The sequence below is a fragment of the Salvia splendens genome, chromosome 11, assembly GCF_004379255.2.
Source record: "Salvia splendens isolate huo1 chromosome 11, SspV2, whole genome shotgun sequence".
Classification (NCBI taxonomy): Eukaryota; Viridiplantae; Streptophyta; class Magnoliopsida; order Lamiales; family Lamiaceae; genus Salvia; species Salvia splendens.
Genome location: NC_056042.1, coordinates 33,815,580 through 33,840,570, shown reverse-complemented (window position 1 = coordinate 33,840,570; position 24,991 = coordinate 33,815,580). Strand labels below are relative to the sequence as shown.

At 38.0% G+C, this 24,991-nt stretch overlaps 2 protein-coding genes and 1 pseudogene across 2 annotated transcripts; all 3 read right to left on the bottom strand.

The window, feature by feature from the left end:
• Positions 1–890: 890 nt before the first annotated feature.
• Positions 891–17,405, bottom strand: LOC121755395 (copper-transporting ATPase PAA1, chloroplastic-like). The gene is made up of 17 exons (XM_042150700.1): positions 16,866–17,405; positions 16,226–16,279; positions 15,642–15,795; positions 12,903–12,977; positions 11,999–12,276; positions 11,004–11,237; positions 10,739–10,837; positions 9,937–10,086; positions 9,650–9,796; positions 8,923–8,973; positions 8,648–8,820; positions 7,673–7,811; positions 7,224–7,321; positions 3,765–4,008; positions 2,779–2,982; positions 2,186–2,266; positions 891–1,448 (listed from the first exon to the last, which is right to left on the bottom strand). Exons 1-17 carry the CDS (start codon positions 17,259–17,261, stop codon positions 1,197–1,199), a joined length of 2,829 nt encoding a protein of 942 aa, XP_042006634.1. The 5' UTR covers positions 17,262–17,405; the 3' UTR covers positions 891–1,196.
• Positions 17,406–18,559: 1,154 nt separating this feature from the next.
• LOC121756215 (ubiquitin carboxyl-terminal hydrolase 4-like) lies at positions 18,560–22,004 on the bottom strand. Its single transcript, XM_042151706.1, has 6 exons — positions 21,705–22,004; positions 20,827–20,943; positions 20,484–20,582; positions 19,657–19,821; positions 19,328–19,509; positions 18,560–19,251 (listed from the first exon to the last, which is right to left on the bottom strand). Exons 1-6 carry the CDS (start codon positions 21,843–21,845, stop codon positions 18,843–18,845), a joined length of 1,113 nt encoding a protein of 370 aa, XP_042007640.1. The 5' UTR covers positions 21,846–22,004; the 3' UTR covers positions 18,560–18,842.
• Positions 22,005–22,845: 841 nt separating this feature from the next.
• LOC121754856 lies at positions 22,846–24,929 on the bottom strand (annotated as a pseudogene).
• Positions 24,930–24,991: the final 62 nt, after the last annotated feature.

Below are 24,991 nucleotides of genomic sequence, written 5' to 3'. Positions count from 1 at the left end.
CGAAAGTCTCTGAAGAAATTCTTGAAGAAGCGGAAGAAAATTTTACGAAAAAGAGAGAGAATGCAGAAGAAATAATCGCAAAAGTGTTCCAATGATGAAGAAAGGAAATATTTATCAGATTCGCAGAGGCGTTTCAAATTCGTCGCACCGTTTCAAATCCCACTTTTTCTGGATTCTCTGGCCGGATTTGCTGTCACATTTAATGCAGACACGTGCAGAGCACGTCCCCTGACGTCAGCCTCCCCCTTACACTTATCCAAAATGCCGAAGTGATTCACTTCGCTTTTCGGGGGGGGTGGTGATGGGATACGAACTAAACAACTAAACAATAATTGCGAGCCCAATAGCAGTGACGGCCCATCAGCCCAAAACCCAAGAAAGAGTATCAGTTCGGCACAACCAAAGAGTTCGGTCACAGCCTATAGCTCGGTAAAAGCCGACCAATCGAGCTCAACTCTCAGATCGGCAAAAGCTGATCGGCAAAGTTCAGCAGTTCGGTCTCAGTATTCGACCGAACAAGGAGATAGTGGACCCATGCAGGATCTCCACGACCTCCATTACACCCACGATCTATTTAGTGGTATTAAGCAGTTATCAACCCCCCTACCAGGGCTGCAAACCACGATCTTAGTTCGAATGTATAAATAGAACTTAGATCAGATAGACCAGGGTTAAGTTCTCTAGATCCTGAATCTCATATAGCAAATCAGTATTGTAATCTGTAAGCTAGATCAAGCAATACAAATTTGCCCTCTATTCTTCCCGTGGACGTAGATTTACCTCAGTAAATCGAACCACGTAATTTTCAGTGTTGTGATCTTCATTTATTACTTGCATTTATTCCCATCAAAAATTCGCTAAATCATCAGAAAGTTATGAGATTGACGAGATAAATGAATGTTATATTTTGATAGAAATGATCAAAATTACCACAAAGTAAACACGGCCCTATGCTACTTTATAATCTATAAACCTAATCCACAAAAGTAAAGTCCCTTGAGAAATGAATAATCGGGGCTTTATAGAGAGAGCTGTTGCAAGATTCAAGATTCAAGATTCAAGATTCAAGATTCAAGTTTCGGTCACTTGGCTTTCCACACCATTGAGAATGTGCTACTGCAATCAACTCACGCCATGCTATCCCGGTTCTAATGACTCCATCGGCAAACCATTCACCGCTTCAATCTAATCTCATCTCATCTAGCAGCTGGATACGGGTGTTGCAATCTTGCTTCTCCGTCCCCAGTTTTCTCAGCGTCTGAAGGGGCCTTGACGTAAAGTGGTAATTTGTATATATCTTTCCCTATCGATTTAAACCTCATTCTGAGAAGCAATGAGTTCGACATTACACCAATAGAACTCAACCCCATAAGAGCCCCTGCGATCGAAGGTGATAGCATGGTTCCGGTCACAGGCAGCAGCGTTCCAGCTGCTACAGGAATTCCTACCTGTACATATGAAGAGAATGTTACTCACTAACTGGCAGAAACTAGGATTACTTTCTAGTTGGGAATTCCAGAAGAGAATGTCATAAAGCATTGCTACTTTGAATTTATTAAAAGAAACAATGGTCTGAATTTCAGAAGAGCAATCAAAGAAGCAGAACAGCATCACATGCAATAGTTTTCCAATTGAAATGGTGGCAAGAAACATTGTATATTGTGAATAATATTACAAAATGGCAAGAACATAAGCAAACACAAATTTATGCTTTCATGAGGTGATATAAACAATGACTTCATATTATTCCAAAGCTGAATTTCACAGGGGTGGAGAATCAATTGGATGTTATATAATATGGGACATGATGCAACCATCAGTTGCTTCTATCTACCATTTACAAGTATTAATGCATGTCAAGTTCAGAGAGCAGATAATGTTGCATTCTCTTGGGTAGTAAGAACTATCCACTTGACAAAATAGTCCGTGCAAGGCTTGCAGGTTCCCAGGCCAAGGTTAAATAGCTACGGCGTGTCACAGGTCAACTATGCTGAGCTAAATCAAGTGCATAGGAAAATTTTAGCCATGGATCCTGAATGCTCAAAAGTCCAATAATCAGTGTCATTTGATCTTTTTTTACCTAAATTCTTCTTTTACCACATTCTTCTACCAGGGATCTATAGCTTCAAAAAGTACATGAAGTTTTCTCTGACGAAAATAAATTGTAGAATCGCAGAAAACTCACTATGTTGTATGCAAAGGCCCACCAAAGATTTTGCTTCACAGTCTTCATGGTAAGTCTACTCAGCTCCAGTGCATCAAGTAACTGCATTGAAAACCATATTAAGCAGACAAACAAAGATACAAGTTTTCCATATTCATGAAACCCCTTCATATGCATGTTGAAAGTACCAGTTCAACTTCAGGCAGCCCTCTTGGGATCATCAGAGGAGCTTTTTAATTTGGGGTTCATGACTTGGTAGCTTAACTGATTTTCTTTTCTACTTATTCCAGAAATTACTCTTTATTTCCCATAACTACCAATCAGATTGTTAACTGTACTTCTAACAAGACCATGAATAGGTGAATATTTTGAAATCACATGCTTTAATATTTACAATGGATAATTTGGTAGAGTTTTTGGACTAAGCATTCTATGGGCCCATAACCAACATCTAAGTGCAAAAAAGAATCTTCTTAAATGAGGTATCTATTATGTATCCTAATTCCTAAAGCTTAGTAGATAACCTTAAATCTGTGTTGAAGCATAGAATTTAGAAGATGGAGGAAGATAATCCAGAAAGATATTCTGAAATGAAGAATAAGCCATTATAATACCTGGGACAACCTGTTCTGCATTAGCACAATCGAGGACACCTCACTAGCAGCCCCGACACCACCGCCAATGGCAATTCCAACATGAGATGATGCAAGGGCAGCTGCATCATTGATTCCATCACCAACCATGGCAACAACATTCTGACCTTCCTGAAGTCTGCTAATGAAGTTCTTTTTTTCATCAGGTTTGACTCCAGAAAAAACCTGCAATCAACCAGCCATTTAATGCAGTACTTTATGCATAGTCACTTATTGAAAGTAATGATCAATAAGGGTATTTTAACTATGTGAACCACAGAAGCATATGCATATTTAATTACAAATTACACTTAGCATTGTCAATGTTTCTATATCTTGGTAGTCTGATGTGTATTCCATTTCATATGCAATGAAATTAAAAACATTTTGTATAAAGCTTTATCTCTTTCCTTGAAGAGAATTACTACTGAGCAAAACTTATACTATTAAGAAAATTACAATTTCATAATTCTTAAATAAATACTATGCTTAAGTGGTCAACCTCAAGGAAAACTCAAATCCTAGTCTTTGTTGGCCATGAAGATGTCATTCTGGTGCACTTCAAATAGTATTACTTGTTCGCCTTACATCAAACTTCTACAGTTCACTTTAGGATTTCATAGTTCTTGTGTTTCCAGATTTCTATCCGATTCACTAGTGGAATACGCATAGTACATTTTCTACAGGTCCAAGTACACACTACACAGGCATGCATTATAACAACCTACATTGACAAGAAGAATTAGTGTTTTATGCGAGTTAGTATGTATTAAGATCCCCACCCACTTAGAGAAAGTAGTGTAATGCTCCACCTTAAGGATGGTAACCTGATAAACCTCACTGATAAAACTCGATATTAACTTTATAATTCTCAAGAACTTGCTGAATCCTGATGACATTTACCACTCTGCCCAAAAAATTGGCAGTATGTGTGCTAGTAGAAAAGGTGTTTTATGCAGATGCCTCACCCTGTTTCTTGGAATACCAACAGCAGAAGCCACGTATTCAGCAGCACTTCTTTTGTCACCAGAAAGCAAATATGTATTGATTCCTTGACAAGTCAATGATTCTATCACATGCCTGGCATCTTCTCTGATTTGATCCTCGACATAAATTACTCCAGCAAGAATACCATCTATCCCAACATACACAACTGATTGATTTCTGAACTCTTCAGCTTCATGGAAAGGACTATCACCAACTACTCCGTGCCTGCATATGTTCAGATATATAAAGCATAAATTTTGAGAAAATTAAGCTAGAAAAGAGAGCATCGGGAAGTTTATAATGCAACCATTCTAAGACTCAGATGGAAAACTTGAATCAAATACCAAAGTGCAAGGAAGTTTTTGATTTTTTGAAAAACTAATATCTAGGCAGACAAAATTACTTGTTGCCTAAAAAAAAAAAATTTACTTGTTGCCTGTAATAAATACTAGTGATGTTTCCTTTAATGTCTTACTTTCTGTAATTCTCCAGAAGACTAAATTGTTTTACTGGAAGAGTGTAACATCCGAAAAAAAATATGCTTATGTTTTTTTTTGAATTTTTTATTCTTTTAATTAATGGTTGATCTTTTTGTGTTTTCTTGTTTAAAACATGGTGTGGAAAATCTTAATTGATTTATTTTATTGTTGTGGATGGGATATAATTTACCTAGGCATTTTATAATTGGGATAATTAATAAATCATGAATTAAAATCCTAATTAACTAAATTCTTTTTTCCTCTCCCTCTTCCTCTGTTTTTTCGAAAACCCCCCCCTCTCCCACTAATTTCTCAACCTCCTCCCACTCCTCACAACCGTGGCTATCTACTCTCTCTCAATCTCTCCCTCCCTCATCACTCAATCTCTCATCTCTCTCGAAGGGTTCTCTCATCGGTAAGCTTCTCTCCTTTCTCCCTCTCGGTTCTCATCTTTTTCTTTCACTCCCTCTCATCGAATGGTGGATTCTTCAAGGTGTTACGCACTCTCGTTGTGAATCGGAGCCGGAAGAAGAAGTAAAGCGTGTGAATTACGTTGAACTATCCGGGAAAGGTAACCCGATACTCTAGCTCATGTTAATTTCGAAAAACATGCATATAGGACGTTTTTGGATGGTTTAGATGCTGAATAGGTTTTGTGGCTATGTGTTTGTGTTGAACATGTTTTCGGTGATAACTGACAGTGGGTTCCGACCCCTTTTTGACTGAGCAAAAGATCTCCTTTTGGTACGAAATTTTAACTGTATAAACTTGGATGTGTCTTCTGCGTGGTGTGTAAATTTCAGCTTCTTTGGAGGTCGTATGATTTTATTATGATTTTCGCAAGTAAACTGCGCAGTTCTGCGAGTTGTGTGTTCTGGGTGATGTATGTGTGTGCAATGGGGGTGTTTCTGAGTGCTTCGATTTTGTGAAGTCTGTGGGTGTGTTTGGCCAAGAGATGGCTCGGAGGAATCAGCGTTTGGTTCGAGGGTTTCGTGTGTGTTGGCCGAGAGTTTTAGGGTTCGGCCTAGGGCAGTGTGGTGGAGAGTGTTGAAGGGTTGATCTCAGGTGTTTGGGTGTGTTTTGGGATGTAGAATGTGTGGTGTGGTTGTCGTATAGGGTTTGAGAATCGTTGGCTGGGGAAAAACGGGTGTACACATGATCGAGCCAGTGCCGAGCAGACGCCGAGACAGACGCCGAGCCGTGCCGAGCCATGTGCTGAGCCAGTGCCGAGCCAGGTGCCGAGCCATGTGCCGAGACAGGTGCCGAGCCGTGCCGAGCCAGGGCCGAGCCATGTGCCGAGACAGGTGCCGAGCCAGGCGGCCGAGACGGTCGGCCGAGGTGCCGAGCCAGGCGGCCGAGGTGCCGAGCCAGGCGGCCGAGACGGTCGGCCGAGGTGCCGAGCCAGGCGGCCGAGACGGTCGGCCGAGGCACCGAGCCAGGCGGCCGAGACAGCCGGCCGAGGTGCCGAGCCAGGCGGCCGAGACACCGAGCCAGGCCGAGACGCCGATCCTTTTTCCGAGCTTTTTCCGAACCTTTTCCGAGCCAAGTGAGCCGTTGCACAGTAAGGGTATGCCAGGAGTATGAGTGTTGTGTGTGTGTCGTGTGCGCGTTTTGGGTACGTCGTATGCGTGTCGGGTGCGTGCGGGGTGTGTTTTCGGGCGTGTGTTTTTGTGTGATTGGCTTATGAGATGTTGTTAAGTGTGTATACGTGTAACGTGCTAGATGTTGAAGTCATCCAAGTAGGAATCATGCATTGTCGTTAAACATCGTCTACCCTGACTCTAATCATGATTTATTTATCTTTCAAAAAGGGTGATCTTTTACGAGGAAAGTGTGGTTGAAGGGAACTATTTTAAAAGCTAAGCAATCGAGGTGGGCTTTTCTACCCCACTATTTTATGTGGGTTATCTTTAATACGGACTTCGTTCCGGAAATGTTTATGGAGGTGAATTGCTTGTCTTGCCAACTGTTTTGATTTGAAACCTATCTGAAGTGGTTTACCACATATGTTTAATCGAATTCGGGTCTGTTGGGCTGCGAACCCTCAGGCTAGTGTACACGAGACCGGGAGTCATCTGAGAGCAAGTTGGCCGGTCTAGATGACCTGGGGTGTGGCCACGCCCCTTGTCACCGTTGGATCAGATAGTGTATGATGGTGGGGATAAGGGTGGCAATATCTGAAAATGACTGCGCAGTCGAGTTTATGAAATATATTTTTGTGTACTTGGGCGATTTTTATTACACTCAAAACCCCAATGTTACACTGTTATGGCATGACAAACCATGTTTTTGGCGTGTGTCCACTGAGTGCAACAAGTACTCAGCCCTGCATGTTGTTTTCTTAATGTGCAGGTTGAGCGGCGATGGGGATGACGGATGTTGAGCAGTGAAAGCCAAATCAGTGTTTTACTTTGTCTTTTGGATGGTGTCGTGTCGCCATACCCGGCATCATCTGTCTCTTGGTCTTTTCCGCTGCTTTGTAATCCGATACAATGTTTTTATTTAAACTCTGTTTACTTTAACCTTGGTACAATGTTTTGAAGTGAACTTTTAATAAATGTTTTTGGGTCAAATAATCTTGTTCTCCCCTTTCTTCCCCGCTTCTTTGTTCCTCCCCTAGTCGCGGTCCACCGTACTTCCTATCCTTAGGAAATGCGGGCGTGACAAAGAGTGTATTAAATGAGGCCATCTTGCATAGTTACTATCAATGCTATAGAGTTCAACTGACTATTGACAACTGTATTCTCAATAAGAAGTTTGAACAGCTGTATCTCCAACACTTCTTATGTAAAATTGCTATCGATCAGAATGGGCTGCGGTCAGAAATACTATGTATTTATAGATTTGGTGATAAAGAGCTTTCTGCAGCCATATTTAGATTGTGCTACACACTATCGAACGGGGTATATCAACGTAGTGCTTACTTGCTACCTCAAAAAGAGGATTGTAGAAATATGTTACCTTTGAACCCATTCCATCGTACCAACGGCTACCTTTTTCTTATCAACAGTTGCCACAGCTCCAGATCCAGGTTCCTCAAAAAAAGTTCCTTCCGCTACCTACATCACAATCCTTAGTAAATTATATCTGAAGCTGTTTCTTAAAAATTTGATAAGATGAAGTAAGCAATTAATTACCTCACCATCCTACACAAAGTGATCAAAATTTCAGTGATCAAGTGAAGAACTGATGAAACATAAGGCTCTATTGTATCATTATGACCAGACTAAGTAATTCCAATCATATACTAAAGCCCAAGCCATGAAGTTTCTAAGAAAAAAAATCAAAATTCTTCACTAGAAGTGCATGATTGTAACTGGAACACTAAGCATGCAGTGCAGTTAGAACTTCATGTTGCAAATCACAAAGACTCTTTATCTTTAAGTGTCACCAATTGGCAGAGTATATACCTTTACATTCAGACAGTTCCGAGCATTTGCAGCCTCAACAATTGCTTTTCCAATTGGATGTATTGTACTTGATTCGACTCCAGCTGCCAACTTCAGAATGTCTACTTCAGACCAGTTATAATTTGAAGCAGAATTTAGCCTGCATTGAACCATGCTCAATATCATTTGAAGGCCATAAAAAATTTGGAATTACTAATTACTAATATCATAACAACTGAATGGAAAAAAAAACTAGGTTGAAAATGTAACGTCAAGCTATCAACCACAAAAAATACAATAATCACTAAAATAATGTCAGTTTCTCATAGTCGACAAGGAGAGGTGATCTGTGCTTCCGCCCTTTACTCTTCTTTAGGGGACATGTCATTCAGTGAGCATCAAGGGCCTACTTTCCAGATTTATGTTATTTGTTAACGTGCAAAGAAGCATAATTACCAAGAAACTGGTGATACTCCTAATTGGGTATAAACTTATCCCTTCCCATCTCTCTCAAGTACTGAAGCCTCTTTTCTTGCTCCAAAAACTCACTCAGTACATCTATCATTTTAGGGACTCAGAACTTGGTGCAAACTGAAGAACCGTGATCCTAATCCCAAGTCTTCCTTTTCTCAAAAAAGTCATATAGTTTCCAAATGCAACAGTTGAGAGAATAGCTCAGATTATCCTACATGATGTTTAGTCACAACTAGTAGCCCCTACCTTTTCTTAACTACTCAAGTTTCATGATTACTAAACAGGAGTGCATAAAATACTGTATCAACAGACAGATTTGCAGCAGAAAAGAGTGGGACTTCGCTTTCTAACGGGCCTTTGAAAATATACAATACCGAGAATCTATAAAGAAACATTATGAGACAACTATGTTATAAATAAACTGAGTTTAGGTAAATATCAAGGAACTTAAATGCCAACAGCGTATCTCAGAAACATTCTTGACCAGCATAACAAAATCACATTGCAAATTCTGTACTCAACTCTGGAGGTTTATCGGCCTGAGAGCCTTGTGTCACTACTTTTTTCACAACAGGCCTTCCAATTGTTAACGTCCCTGTTTTATCAAATACAATTGTGTTAACAGATGAAAATCTTTCTAAGATACTTCCACCACGCAAAAGTAACCCTTTTGTAGCACCCAGTGATGTTCCAACCTGAATTGTGGAGTAATAGTTAAACAAAAGTAAAACAAAGTTAAGGCTCTATCCGAACCATGTAAGAAAATACCCAAACCACATCCCATATATAAATATTACCAGAACTGCTGTAGGTGTTGCTAACCCAAGAGCACAAGGACATGCCACCACCTGTATGCCGTCAACAGGGAGAGTGGTGACTTCATTATGTAAATGGCCAAGCACTGAACAGATGTTCAAAACAAGATAGATGGATATTACAGGAGTCCACAGAATCATGAAAAAAACCAGGGTTTTGAATGTGCTGTCAAGTTCCAAAGGTTAGTTACTTGGTTTTTATCTTATTTAGGGACCTCACTGTAAAAGGTGCAAAGTGTGATGATTTCAATAATTTTTGTTACAAGTTAGATCAATCAGTGAATACCATGTACTAGTATACATAGTGTGGTTCTTAACACAAAAATGAAAATATGGACCAACACTCATATGATCCCATAGACTTCTCCTAAAGGGCTCTTATATCATTTCAACAATCCAGTCATTTTTTTCCCAATAATGAAAAGGAAACCATCCATATTCAATTCCAGTCAAATAACTCTGAAATAGCAAATCAGAAGATTGCCCAACCAATAGAATAGAAAGTGAATAATTGTTGACGAAGATCGGCTTTAAATGGAACAAAGTGAATAGTTGTTGAAGAAGATTGGATTTAAGTGGAACAAAAGGATAATTTTAGAAAAGAAAAGAGCTTGTAGATCTGTTTCCTTCTCTCCAACTCTCTGATATCATTATTTTCCATTTGTCACGTTTTATTCTGGAATGAGATGTGAGATACAAAAAAGCATACCAAAACACTACAAGAGAGCTGCAATGCTAATGACATGGTATTTCCTTGGTGAATAGCTGCTGGAAGAATTCGTGAACCAAAAAGATTCCAGAACATAAATGTGGCAGCAGAAAGCGCCATCACTCCGTAACTAAAATGTCCAGCAACCTGGATTTAAGATGGCAGAGTTAGCGGACTGTGACTGAACTTTCCAGCAAAAAGCATATTCTACTCATGCATGAGGATATAGAGATATCAGGTGTAAACATCATAACAAATGGGAGCATGAACAAATTACGGTTATGGACCTTGTCAGCCAACCGTTGTACAGGAGCTTCTCTGGTCTGTGCTTCTTCAACCAATCGGAAAATATCTCCAATTGCAGTTTCACCACCTGGCCTGCGCACCTCAATGGTAATTTTTCCATTTAGGTTTATGCTTCCAGCTGCAACGTCGGCCTAAAACAGAAAGAGTGAAAGACAGGATCATGTTAACAGAGGGTCATTTAAAATGAAACTTTCAAAATGGAATACCACCGGCCAAATCCAAAGATGACATTATTCGACAAAACTGAGACTGGCAGCCCCTCTTTATCCACATTTACATTTCCCCTACTGTTGGAATCCAGGAAATAAGTGATGCATAAAAGGAAAATGGCACAACGAACTTCCAGTTTAATTCAAAAAGTCTGTAGGGGGCAATCATGTTTGGAGAGAGGTTTCTGAGCTCAACAAAGTTATGTGATTTGTGGATAGAAATTACCAACTTAACAACAAGGAAAATTAGGACCAAAACAAGAAATAATTTATTTTTTGAAGAAAGTGAGCTCCACATCATTGCCAAATTTGTTGGCAAGAAAGAATATCCTATATATAAGAAAATTTTATCTCTTCAACCAGATGCCCTTTCATGCCAACTGTAGAAATGGGCAACTCACCCCCTTAATAGGCCTTATAAGAGGGGAGTTATCCGACAAGAAATAGGTCTCAACACAAAGCATAGGTACAAAGGCTACCACAGTAAACACTTGCAGCATCTCTGTAGAAAATAGCAATACACAAAAAACAACAACAACAATAATAATAATATAAAAGTGTGCAATATCATTACCCCAGGTAATTTAGTGACAGGAAGAGGTTCCCCAGTAAAGCTCGACTCGTCAACACTGCTTCTGCCTGCTGTAACAATTCCATCAGCTGGTATGCGATCCTACATGGATGGCAACATGTGAAATCAAAATGCAAGAGAATACATGATGAACATGTTCTCATTTTCTTGGTGCAGTACCCATATGATAATGATTGTTTCGTTTGTATAGTTTGTTTTGATGATTAAGCAGGTCAACACAATGTTGTTTAAATAGTAGTAGGCTTACACCAGGCAAGACAACAATATGATCTCCCACGGAAAGACTGTTAGAAGGAACTTCAACAGTTGAGATCGACTCTTCTTCATTGCCATTAATCACAAGACGAGCTTTAGATGGTATAATACTAAGAAGGCTGGTCATATCGCTTGTTGCTTTTATCTTAGCTCGCTGTTCAAGATTTCTTCCAAGTAGGACAAATGCTATCAACATAATTGGCTCTTCAAAAAATGTCTTCCATCCCTATGCCAAAATAAATTTCGTTTAATACAGACTGAAGCAATTAAATTCCATACTTACACATAAAAATGCTTCTAAGTAAGGGATGAAACATAAAGATTAGAGACAAAAGATAAAATACTAAGGAGAAATTATATAATAAAGTAGTAAATTACTAATATGCTAAGAAGAAATCTGTGATTAGAAAAGGAAAAATACAAATGGATATTGTTATCTAACTAGGAGATCTGAGCTTAGGCAGGGGAAACATAATGTAGTTACTTTTGATATCAGACTCAACATTAAATAAGAATGAGGCAGCATACTCTACATGAAATCCCCCATTTTCATTTTCCTTTGATAAGTGCCAAACTAAGCAAAAACGATGTTGGTTTTGCACAAACATTAAGCCACTGAATATAAATTTCACCTTCATGAAACAACAGAATTTCTAAAACACAAGATCGGAGTATTTCCAACACAATATGGGAGTTTATGTCAACTAGTCTTGAGATCGTTAGAAATCTATCTACTTACAGGATTCAATTCATCTCTATCATGTCAGCCAATAATCCTGTTAGACATTGTTCTAGAACATATGTGAATTGTTTTTAAGGAAATGAGAAAATATATTAATTGAATCATTGAATTTAGCAAGTTCATAAAAGGGCATCGTAAGTCATAAACTTACTTTTCGCATTAGAATTTGCAACAATATACACAGCCATTTGTGTTTATTTTTACTTAATGACCTCACATGGGACGTTTTGTTTATAAACTTTTACCAGTTTTGGCACTAAGGCTGCTATTGTGCTGACAGAAAAGGATGATAAAGCACCAAGACCAACTAGAGTATTCATATTTGGGGCCCCTCTGAGTAGACTTTTCAAACCATCTGTAATAAGTTGGCGCCCGGGAACAAGCAGTGTAAAGAGAGACAAAGACATATGGAATCCCGTCGAGTGCAATGCATGGATCCATGGAGCGTTAGCTCCAAAGAAATGAGAAATATGGCCAAAGATGCACACAGCACAGAGAGCCCAAGAAACAACAAGACCGCGACCTGTTAAATAGGCAAATTTTCAATTCAGGTGATGTGCCACCATATTGGCCTTACAAGAGCTTGCATAATAAGCTGAACAGATAACCAAACTTTCTAGAAATACTGAATGAATAGTTTATTTAAGACATAGCAGAGTTTAGTGGTGCCCCTTGATCTTGCCCAGATCTTTTTGTCGGACTTGGGGCAGCTAGAAAGAAGGGGGCAAGAGGAAGGTGTCATGGAGACTCATTGTTCTGGTTGTATGTACGAACTGATTTTATCCATTTTACAAAGAGAGCAAGTTTACATTTTTAGTTTCATTAGTCTTTTTTTGAATTTAATAGTTTGACCTTTCCGCTGTACTCACTCTACATTTTCTGATTGATTCTTGTAGAAAAGGTCCACTATTTTGCATCTTCAAAACACAAAATAAGAATAAAAATATCATTATAATGTTTTCAACCAAGTGTATCTGTAGTCAACATCTGCAAAAATTATTTTGAATTCATAAATGAAGGACTTTAACACACTATATTTCTGCAATATTCCAATGTGGACTTCTATCATATCTCACATGCTCTGCCAACTTTACATCAACAGCTCAATTTTTCTGATGATCTAAAGGGAATAACTGAAAGAAACTTTACCACTTTCTTTTAACATTGCATGCTTCTCATTCATTTTCTTCTCAAATGTCTCGTGGAAGTTCATTCTTCTCAAATCTGCAAGGTACAATTGGAATTGTTATTGCCATACATAAAAGATAAATTGTGACGAAGTCAGTTTCAGAATTTATAACTTTCAATGATTTTTTCTTAGGGACTTGATAGAGATCTGCATCATTATTATTGAATCCAAGTTTAAAACTTTTGTCCCTCATTTTCAATGTGGATAAGGCAGTCATCCAGGTTAAGTTAATGAAATTGAATAAACATAAGTATACAGAGGATCATACATCAATTCTTACTCAAAGCAGACAATTCAACCTTTCAATTAATTAAGAGGTCCTTCCATTCTAAACCCGTGGAAGGCATAGCACTTTTCTATCACTTGTGCTAAGGGCTTCAAAATCCTTGACTTCAACCACAAAAATACATCTCACTTTCTTCTCCTCTCTTCCTAGTTAGTTATCATAAGCACGACAAAACTAAGAAAAATGGAATTTTATTGTGGATCTTTGTGATCAAACAGATGAAAATGATTCCCCGTTCTTACAAATAATTAAGGGTTCTTATTTGAACCATGTCTTGTATATGTGTATACATCCATATATTCTTCTGTCTTCCCGTTGTTACTAGCATATTCGCTGCCACAACCACCACAAGAAATCCTACCCCACTTCTACACCCCAAGTTAGTCTTCCACAATTAATAGCTGATCCCATGTCCTCATCTCTACAGCCTCCCCCCAAGCAGCAACCAACCAACCAACAGTGAGGCCAAAAGGTTGGTTGTTGATCAAAGGATATGCCAAAAAAAGAGAGAAATAAAAGAAAAGGAAAAAAACAGGGGCTAAGGTGGCTACTTTTGTACAGTATCACAATTCTTAGTCCTTTAACCATTTTAGTCCAACACTCACTCAGTTAGAATATACAAGTAGCATGTTGCCAAGCACAGATCCATATTCATTGGTTTGGAACTAATACATAGACCACTCCCATTTAGAGAGTTCACCCCTAGTGTCACCCATTAGAGATGAAGGTATGCACTTAATTCATGCACCTATTTTCCTTCCCCTAATTATAGGATCCAGACTTTACCAAAAGAAAAATTAAAATCTTTTCCAAAAATAATATGCTGATATCCAGATGAAAAGTAGATCTCCTAAGCACTAGAAGAAAATTGAATCCAACGACATTCCATGTTGATTTCATGCTATATTAAAATTTTCATCTTGATTTCTCCAAATGTGCAAGTTTTGCAAGGCATGTCACTGTTAAACAAATCAATAACTGATATGTTTCCATTACCACATATTCCAGAGATTTGCAACATAGACAAATGCAGTAGAAGGCTCATCTAGACAAAGCGTAAACATTGACAAAACTGTTGTATGTTCTAACAATCTCCTCTTACAAAAGCTATTACATTAATCCCTCGGGAAAATATGTTCTAACAGTCTCCTCTTACAAAAGCTAATACATTAATCCCTAAAGAAAATAATTAAATGCGCACTTATATCTAGTGAAGGCTTAGTATTAGTTAATCTGCTCAATGGGATAGATACGCCTGCCTTCAACAAATCCATCACTAGTAGCTGAAGAGAGACACCTAAGATGAAAAAACTATGTCATTAGAATGTCCTGAGGCTGATAGTTTCTTTAGTTGGGTAAAGAGGGCCAAACTAGACCAGAAAGAAACTCTCGAATATGAATAAATCCGGGACATACCATGAATGCAGAATTATGGTTGTTACAAGAATCCACTGCACCCCCTACAACTGAATATCCCCTTCAATAGCTCCCTGATCTGCCAATTTCCCAAAAGGTTTGTAAGTCGTAAGGCCACATGCATGACAGTGTTGATTCTTATTCGAAAACTAGACGAGAGCGGACAGGTAAGAATTGTCAAGTGGTATTTACGTGTTTTAGCATGAACGAAATGGGTGATTGACCTACAGTTAAATTCTCTTTCAATATGCTAATGGTGAAATAATGAAAGTAGATCAAGTAACATAACTAAGTAGAATTTTAATTTCAAAACCAGAACCCACTTTGAATCACCATAACAAGGCACAAAAAAAACATCTTTGGTTGTCAGTTTCTCCACGTGTCAAAATCAGTTACTACCTCTGCCTTCCCTAAATATCCAATAACTAACCTCACACTGGATCATGTATGTAGAAAAATTTGATAACTAATCTCACAATGGATCCTTCACTAAATCTCCAATAACTACCCTCACGTCGGACCATGTACAGACTACAAAGAGAATCAAATTGGCCAAAAGAAAGAACTACAGAGGTGCCATTTGCAGTGTTACCCATCTCATGGTATAGCTAGAATAAGCATGACATTAGAGTATTGGATGCAGGGATTCTTGTAATTCTCAAACACTCACCTTATTCTCATATGGTCAAGAACAAATTCAGATATTTATTGGTGGAGAGTGCAGAGTGGAGATGGAAAGAAAACCTGTAGTGCTAAGTGCTAACGCACCCTTGTCTTATATATGAATGGATCAAGTGTTTTTTTTCAAGAAACTCGAGGAGATTGAAGCCAAATATACCACTTTTTCTAGATAAATAGCAAATAGAACTCCCTATTTCAGCATTAGCACAAACAAGACCACACGCTCTCATGAAAGTTTTCAAATGAAAATTGGAAGAGCATAAGCAGCACAACAAACAGCAACTTAAAAACATCCAAATCAATTATAAATGCAGACCTCTGAGGTTTGATTTGAAACCACAGCTGCTTAAATGCTTAGCAAGAGCTTCTCCGATTTCCTTTTTCCAGTTTGGTGCTGCCATGGCTTCAGAAACAGGCCATACAATTGCTGTCTCCGTCGTCAGGTTTACACTGGCTAAAGAAACCTGCGGCTGTTCATCATTTGGATAGTATTGCAATTAAATCTACTGTTTTAAGAAAAAAATTCTAGCAGAACTTCACCAAAGAACATGATGATAGGTACTTCAATCCATGAGACTTCCACAAAATAAGTTCAGCAATCTCTCTCCCAGACTATAATATTCTAGAGTAATCACACCAAATTCAAAGTATCAACTACACAGCTAACAGAAGTATCAACATAGGAACCTTATATAGCACAAGCATACCATTCAAACAAGAGAGATATGCACCAAATGAGCCTCAAAATATCAAGCATTAATGATTTCTAGTTTTCTCCGAAATTCATAAGTATTTCATATGAAGGTAAAAGAAAGATGAAAAAATGCAATACAAGAGGAAAAACAGAAATCAGCAAACGTTTGGTTGAAACTTGAAACATATGAACGATCAGATGCTCACTTGACTTTCTAAAATTCTCCTCACACTCGCGGCACATCCTCCACATGTCATCCCCTGCAATATCAAGGAAGTTAACAATCTAAGCATGATATACATCACATAAATAGTTAGGAAATGGTCATAAGAATAGGACCAGTCATCATAAACTCAGCTTGGATAGATTTAACCTACAATTAATTGTGCACAGATAAATCAGTCATTTAGTACGTTACAAACATCATAATCCAATCCTTTCTGGAAAAAATTCGAGTAATTTGAGCTACTGCAGGCTCTCGGCCTTGCATTGCAGATATATATAGAAAACAATCAACAGAAATAGTCATTCAAGTTTGAAACAATTAATAAAAAAACAGATATGAAAAAACAAAAGTTAATGCAGTAATCATCAGCTTTATTATCCAAAAACACAGCAGAGCTCTCGGCCTTGCATTGCAGATATATATAGAAAAAAATCAACAGAAATAGTCATTCAAGTTTGAAACAATTAATTAAAAAAAACAGATATGAAAAAGCAAAAGTTAATGCAGTAATCATCAGCTGTATTATCCCAAAACAACCTTAATTGAACCAACAGAGCTCCAAAAAAGGCCAGCAAAGCAAAAAAAAGTGGTAAAAAAATCAAATAGAGGCAAGTGCTCACTCCAACATCCAGAATAATAACATCTGAACTCAAAGCAGCACCATCGGCCGCTCCAGCAGCCACAGCGCCAGGCTTAGCATCGCCGCTCTCCGGCGATCCATCGCCTCCGCCTCCACCTCCACCTCCGCCGCCGCCACCGCCAAATCCGCCGCCGCCGGACGCACTCGACGCCGAATACCTAGTGGAGAACTGCGACCGGTTCGGGCGCAGCACCGCGGATCGGGCGGAGGCGTCGGCGCAGCGCCTGAGCTGGAGGTGAGCGAGCTGAACTGGGAGAGTGGATGAGAATCGGCGGTGGAGGTGAGCAATGAGGGGGGTAGAATTGGAATTACGAGACTTGGAGAGGAGCAATATCGACATTGTGGAAGCGCTGATTGAGAGCATTGTTGACTCCATTTCCGATTTCTCCTCGATTCAGAGGATACGTGGAAGTATGTGTGAGTGTGAGTATGAATGTGAGCGTGAGTTGATCGGCCGAGCCTTCTTCTTCTTCTGTGGCTAATGAGAGAGGGAAGGAGTGAAGCACGTGGGGCGTAATCCGTTTTCCGAGATAAGCACGTTTTCCATCTTGGTGCATTAAATATTTAATTAAGTGCCACTGAGACTTTGTCTACTCATTAATTTCAAAAATGACCACATTATTACCCCATACCTACTCAAAACTTTCATTGTACTACTAGTAAATTATAGCATGGGTTACATATTCTAGATTTGACTTTTAATTTTTGAGATTATAATTTTTTATATTTCATTATTACGAGCTTTTGAATAATGATTTGCATAAAAGTTTTTAAAAAATGACAATGCAATAAGATTGACAAAGATAAAAATATGAAATAAATAAAGATATCTAAAGTTGTGACTGTGAGGTAGCTAGAGGCGACCTTCACGTGAATAAATAATGGTAGGTGAGCCGTGAATGTATTATTATTAGAATTAACTCCGCTCAATGGTTAATGCATTTATTATATCCATGATTGCCATAAAAGATATATGTGTTTGTTTATGATATGGTATTATCTATTCTGACATCAAAGCATATATTATTGGACACTTAAAACTAAATTCAATTTACTTAGTTAACACTGCCTTCCATAATCCGAGTATGCTCATTTAAGTCATAACTCCTAGAGGCTAGAGGTAAGCCAAATGCCCAAAATTGAAATATTGAATTTAGTTTGTTTCTTTTCAAAGATTCATTTTTTTTTAATCCGAGTAATTTGCAGCTTAGCAAATAAATTTCACCTAAATCGAAATACTCACATCATCTTCAAGTGGTTGTGGTATTATAACATTTCAAAACAAGTACTTAAGACATACTGTATTGCTTATTCGCCACTTTCAATATCCAAAAGATGAAAAATAAGATAAGACAATATGCCAAAAAAATCATAAATTTTAGCCAAATTTTGGTACGTGCTATAACTTTAAAATTCAGCTAGAAAAACTATAAATTTGTTCACAATTGTCTCATCTCGAAATCTTTTGGCCTCCTACATGTAATATAGATTACTTATTGATATTTTCAACCAAACGACATCGTTTTTTATATGAATGAACGGCATTTTAACTTACTAACATGGTAACACCAAAAATATATCCACGTATATTTTCTCAGCTCCTACTCAGACATAATTTTGCCACAAAATAAACAAATCCAAACTTCATTATTTTCACAGCTGTTTTTTTTAAAGTTGCAGGAACTAGAATATAACCACAATTTCCCAATAAAAGTTGCTAAACTCCTGAAAATGAGGCCAATATAACCACTATTGTACAACATGGAAAGGAAAAATAAAAACAGAGAGAGGACTGCCCAAAAACATCAGTTGGTAGCAAAATATTAAGGTGGAAGTTACAAAGGGAGTATATCTCTATTCTAGACTAGTGAGGCTAAGTTATTCCTGTACAAAGACCAAGCCTTGCAGGTGTCAACATCATGCTATGGCAAAACAGAGGTAGCAACACAAGGTAAGGTTAGAGTGACTTGTCATCGCCACTGAGGCTTTCATAGAACAGAATGTACCCATGGTCCGTATTGCTTGAGTATTCCTGGGCGGACCCAAAAAATGTTTGGATGGCGGACTCATCAATCATCTCAGCATTCTCATCATCAAAGAACAGCCAGTGATTATGGCTTTTTACAAGACTCACATAATGCCCGTGGTTTGGCCCCGTTCCTACATGAACCACCACAGCAAACAGAGAGTATACGGAGTCACCAGCATCTAACGTGGTGCTGAGTTTCAGCTCTAGGGGGAACACGACCCGGTAGGATAACTTCTTGTGTCTGTTTAGCTGTTCCATGTACTTAAATCGCTTGAGATGGATCACCAAGATGCGAGGTGATTTCTTTATCTTCATCCTTTTCTGGGCTTCTTGCAAACTGTGATTAGATAAGATAAACGAATTAACTTTCTTCATCGTGAATGTGTAGTTGTAACGTAAACAAGGCCACCCACCTGCAGCATTTGTCACAGAAGAATTTATCTTCGGCATTGAGGGTCTCTGTAGAACTGAAGTTCTTGAGGCAGCTTGTAATAGAACTGTTCTGTTCAATATCAAGGCTTAAATCTAAGAATGTCTCATCCCTTGCAGTAACTGTCTCACACCTTAAACACCTCGTCTCATTCGTGAGAATACCCTGCATTTCATTCAAAGCCAATCATAACAACGATGAGTAAAACATGTATTAGGTGAAAACAGACAGTGGCATAAAAATGACAAAGTGCAAGTAGACATGTGAGTAATGGATTAAGTTTGGAAGACATAAGATATCCATTGGCTTTACCTGAAAATTTTTGTGGACCCAAGTAGCAGCAGGTTCCTGCTTAACCCCATTGACATGACCGTTACTCGGCCCATTTGAAACATTCTCAGTTGTAGGTTTGAGACACTCTTTCTCCAGTATGTCAACAAGTTGGTTTAGCAAGAAGTTCAGAAATTCATGAGCATCCTGCATCACAGGATAGTTGAATATCACATAATGTAAATATATTAACAATGAAATATCCTCAATCAAGAACCCTTTTTGCTAAGCCATACAATATAATAGTACATGATAAGCTACAACATCTCCCTCGTAGCAAGCTGTAATAACCAGAAAGACCTAAGAGACATTTCAATAAACCAAGGCTCTTATAAAAGTAAGAGATTTTTTGTAAGGACAATCTGATCAATACAAAAAATGAACCCAGCCAATCAGCCATCAGAATAAGAAACTTATGGACGAAGTCAGTGGTGAAGAATAAATTTTTTTTGAAAAATTGAAAAACTTAAAGAAATCCACATAACCTGATAAGAAAAACAATAAAATTCTTGTCTTTGATCCTTTTATAAAAGAACAAGTGAGAGAGACTAAGATTCTCCAAATGACATAAATAGCAGACCATAATTTCTTGTTTTACTTAACTTAAAGTCTGAAAGAGCCTGGGGCAACCGCAAACTACTGAAAACACATAGTATTAAAAACGACCAAAGATCTTTGATCAAATCATATACTGAGTCCTGACTACATACAGAATCATCCTTATGGGGAAAAACATATTCTATTATCATATATAAATATGCAGCCTCTTTATTGTTGTTCACTACTACTATCTATACAATAGTACATACCTGGTGCATGTATCCTCGGAAAACATCATTTTCTTTTCTGAGCCTCTGCACAAAGAGTTTTGGAGCTATCACACCTGTTTTCTTCTTCTGAGAGTTTATCTGCACAGAAAACGTCAAATAAATTTGTCAGTCCCAACTCAATTATCTAAAAATACGATGAAGTAAGAATACGTTTCTTAATTTCACTAGGAAGCATGATAATTATATTCTAATTGATGGATTATTCTAACAGGAGCAATTTTTTCCCTCATGCAGTATGTTAGCACAAATGGTAACAGTTCTAGGTAGTATCAAGGTTCAAAAGATAACAAATATGAACTGTTGCAATTCTCACATCCACTACCTGTGAAAAAAGTTCCGCGAGACAAGTTAAAAGGTTTTCCTCTGCTTCGCCTTGGGTTTTGATGTTGGAATAATACTCCAATAATTGTTCACGAAATGTTACACAAAAGTAGAGAGCCTGAGAAACAAAACAAATCAGGGAAAAGCCAAAAAAAAGGTCTCTCAGAACATGTGAGAGACTCTTGTAGAATACCACAAAACATGCTTTAACAATTGAATCTACTTTCTCTTATTGACTATCCCAGGGATGAAGATTTTGTTTCTACATCACATCACTTCATTTGACATAAGAAAAAACCGTAGATATTTACGACCTCTCATAGATATGCAACAACCTGAAAACCACCCGACCCACCTCCTCCATACACACCAACCACACTGCACACAAGATGCTTATCATATATACAAAAAATCGAACCCAAATACATCTCATCTCGAGCTATTCAATGTAATAGACATCTCATCAGCCGTTATTCTGTTTAAAACCACCAAGAAACTGAAGAACAAGCACACAATAACCTCTAGCCAACATAAATCAACTAAAAATTGACACATCCAAAAATCTCCTAAACCAACCAGCAAAAGCAATGCATGAATTAGTCTCTATATCCAGACACCACTTAAACCAGACCAATCTGAATTTACCCAAATAATCACATGATCAACCTTAGTCAATGCAATCAAACTGTCGAATTTCTCCCTTCATCACTTTTAATCCCAAATAACAAAAAAACCCCTCTTAAGCATAATCAGCCAAATTCAAAAACCTAAACCCACATAGAAACTAAGAATCCCTCAACTGAAGAAAACAAAAAAACATCCTCACGAATCAAACATAATCGATAAAATCGAGAGAGACAGATAATTAAAGATAACGACCTGCAAAACACTGTTACAATAGCACGTGTTGCCGAAATTCTCCAAACCGAAATATCTTTCCCCTTCGGGAAAATGGTCGCCCAGAGCCTTCTCTAACTTGGAGCCCGCCACACCCATTGTGAGTGTGACACCATCCACCATATACCAGAACTCCTCTATCCCTCTCGCTTTCTCTCTCCTCCGCGCATCTTCGACGCCTCCCACCAATCTCTCTCTAACTCTGCTACGGATTGATTGTCAGACGCCTTCTATTGAATCCCCTTTGTATTTGGGTTTTTGAGAGCTGATTTTCTGAAATCAAGATTGTTGTTTTGTGCACAGTACACCTATGGCTCACTGTGGAAAAGTATCTCAATTTTATTTATTACTCCTACTAATATACTCCCTCCATCCCTTCACCACTCCAAGTTACTTTTGAGCATTTTATAAAAATATTAAGTTATCATTTTTATAAAATGAGTGCTCATAAGTAATTGAGAATGCTAAAGCGGGACGGAGAGAGTAGATAAATACAATTATTTAAATAAAAAAGGATTTGATTGATGCCGTAATTATAAAATGGGAAAATATATAAAAAAACCCGACAAAGCTTGGTCAAATTCCGGTACATCGCATAACTCATAAATTTCAAAATGAACAATCAAATCATAACAATTTTCTTAATAGTCCCATGTAACTGAATTTGGGGAGAATTGAGCATCATGTGGACCTCAGAACATATAATGTGGAGGGCCAGAATCGTGTATGATGTAAACGTGATAAATCAATATTACCAAAAAATTCTTTGTATAATAGTTGCAAACAAATCCACGATTAAGTTTTTTTCCAACTAATTTTATTAAAATGAGGCAAACTAAAATTTAACCACAATTTAGCCTAAAAGAGATGCCAAACTCCAGAAAAATGAGCCATTATAACCTCAAGCATATTGTACAACATAGAAAAGAGAAATAAAAATAGAGAGAGGATTGCCCAAAAACATCACAGTTGGTAGCAAATATTAAGGTCGAAGTTACAAAGTACACTCCATATCTCTATTCTAGACTTGTGAGGCTGATTTTTCCTGTACAAAGACCAAGCCTTGCAGGTAGGTTGCCAACATCATGCTATGGCAAAACAGAGGTAGCCACACAAAGTAAGGTCAGAGTGACTTGTTATCGCCGCTGAGGCTTTCATAGAACAGAATGTACCCATGGTCCGTGTTGCTCGAGTATTCTTGGGCGGACCCGAAAAAACGTCTGGATCGCCGACTCATCAATCATCTCCACATTCTCATCATCAAAAAACAGCCAGTGATTATGACTTTTTACAAGACTCACATAATGCCCGTGGTTCGGCCCCGTTCCTACGTGAACTACCACAGCAAACAGCGAGTACACGGAGTCGCCAGCATCTAACGTGGTGCTGAGTTTCAGCTCCAGGGGAAACACGACCCGATAGGATAGCTTCTTGTGTCTGTTTAGCTGTTCCATGTACTTGAATCGTTTGAGATGAATCACTAAAATACAGGGTGATTTCTTTATCTTCATCCTTTTCTGGGCTTCTTGCAAACTGTGGTTAGATAAGATAAATGAATTAACTTTATTCATCGTGAATGTATAGTTATAACGTAAACAAGCACACCACCTGCAGCATTTGTCACAGAAGAATTTATCTTCGGCATTGAGGGTCTCAGTAGAACTGAAGTTCTTGAGGCAGCTTGTAATCGAACTGTTCTGCTCAATATCAAGGCTTAAATCTAAGAATGTCTCATCCCTTGCAGTAACTGTCTCACACCTTAAACACCTTGTCTCATTCGTGAGAATGCCCTGCATTTCATTCAAAGTCAATCAGAGCAACGATAAGATAAACATGTATTAAGTGAAAACAGACAGTGGCATAAAAATGACAAAGTGCAGGTAGACATGTGAGCAACGAATTAAGTTTGGGAGACGTAAGAGATATCCATTGGCTTTACCTGGAAATTTTTGTGACCCAAGTAGCTGGAGGTTTCCTGCTTAACACCATTGACATGGCCGTTACTCGGCCCATTTGAAACATTCTCAGTTGTAGGTTTGGGACACTCTTTCTCCAGTATGTCAACAAGTTGGTTTAGCAAGAAGTTCAGAAATTCATGAGCATCCTGCATGACAGGATAGTAGAATATCACTTAATGTATACATATCTACAATGAAAGATGCATAATTCAAGAACCCTTTTTGCTAAGCCATGCCATATAATACATGATAAGCTACAACATCTCAGTTGTATCAAGCTGTAATAACAGAAAGACCTAAGAGACATTTCAATAAACCAATGCTCTTAAAAAAAATAAATTGATTTTTTTTTTAAAATCCACATAACCTGATAAGCAAAAAAATAAAATTATTGTCTTTGATAAAGAACAAGTGAGAGAGACTGTGATTCTCCAACTGACATAATAGCTGACCATACTTCTCATTTGTACTTAACTTAAAGTCTGAAAGTGTATGGGGGCAACCGCAAACTACTGAAAACACATTAAAAACGACAGAAGATCTTTGATCAAATCATTTATTGACTACATACAGAATCATCCCTGTGGGGAAAAACATATTCTATTATCATACATAAATATGCAGCCTCTTTATTGTCGTTCACTACGTCTACGGTCTATCTACAAATGAAACTACCAAATTTAAAGTACATACCTGGTGCATGTATCCTCGGAAAACATCATTTTCTTTTCTAAGCCTCTGCACAAAGCGTTTTGGAGCTATCACACCTGTTTTCTTCTTCTGAGAGTTTATCTGCATAAAAATGTCAAATAAATTTGTCAGTCCCAACTCAATAATATCTCCCACCCCACCCAACAAAATACCTATAATGTAATTTTGAAGGCTAAGTGTTACGATTACTGTTAACGGATGAAAAAGGGTTCTAAAATTACCATGAAGTAGGAGTAGGTTCTTAATTTCACTAGGAACCATGATAATTATTATTCCAATTAATGGATTATTCTAACAGGAGTGAATTTTCCCCTCATGCAGTACGTTAGCACAAAGGTAACAGTTATAGGTACTATCAAGGTTCAAACTTCAAAAGATACCGAATTTGAACTGTTGCAATTCTCACATCCACTACCTGTGAAAAAAGTTCCGCAAGACAAGTTAAAAGGTTTTCCTCTGCTTCGCCTTGGCTTTTGTTGTTAGAATAATACTCCAATAATTGTTCACGAAATGGTACACAAAAATAGAGAGCCTGAGAAAACAAAACAAATCAGAGGAAAAAGTAGAAAAACAATCGAGTCTCTCAGATCATGTGAGAGA

Bases quoted from the DNA above. Each gene is read 5' to 3' on its own strand.
- LOC121755395 (XM_042150700.1), bottom strand. From the start codon at position 17,261: ATGGAGTCAACAATGCTCTCAATCAGCGCTTCCACAATGTCGATATTG. The intron at 10,087-10,738 runs GTAATGATATTG...TTTCTGTTTTAG, and splicing joins CTGTCACTAAATTACCTGGG to GCCGACGTTGCAGCTGGAAG. The intron at 4,009-7,223 runs GTAACATATTTC...GAACATATGCAG, and splicing joins ACGATGGAATGGGTTCAAAG to GCACGGAGTAGTTGGTGATA.
- LOC121756215 (XM_042151706.1), bottom strand. From the start codon at position 21,845: ATGGTGGATGGTGTCACACTCACAATGGGTGTGGCGGGCTCCAAGTTA. The intron at 19,510-19,656 runs GTAAAGCCAATG...AATGAAATGCAG, and splicing joins GGGTCCACAAAAATTTTCAG to GGTATTCTCACGAATGAGAC. The intron at 19,252-19,327 runs GTGGGTGGCCTT...ATCTAATCACAG, and splicing joins TTCTGTGACAAATGCTGCAG to TTTGCAAGAAGCCCAGAAAA.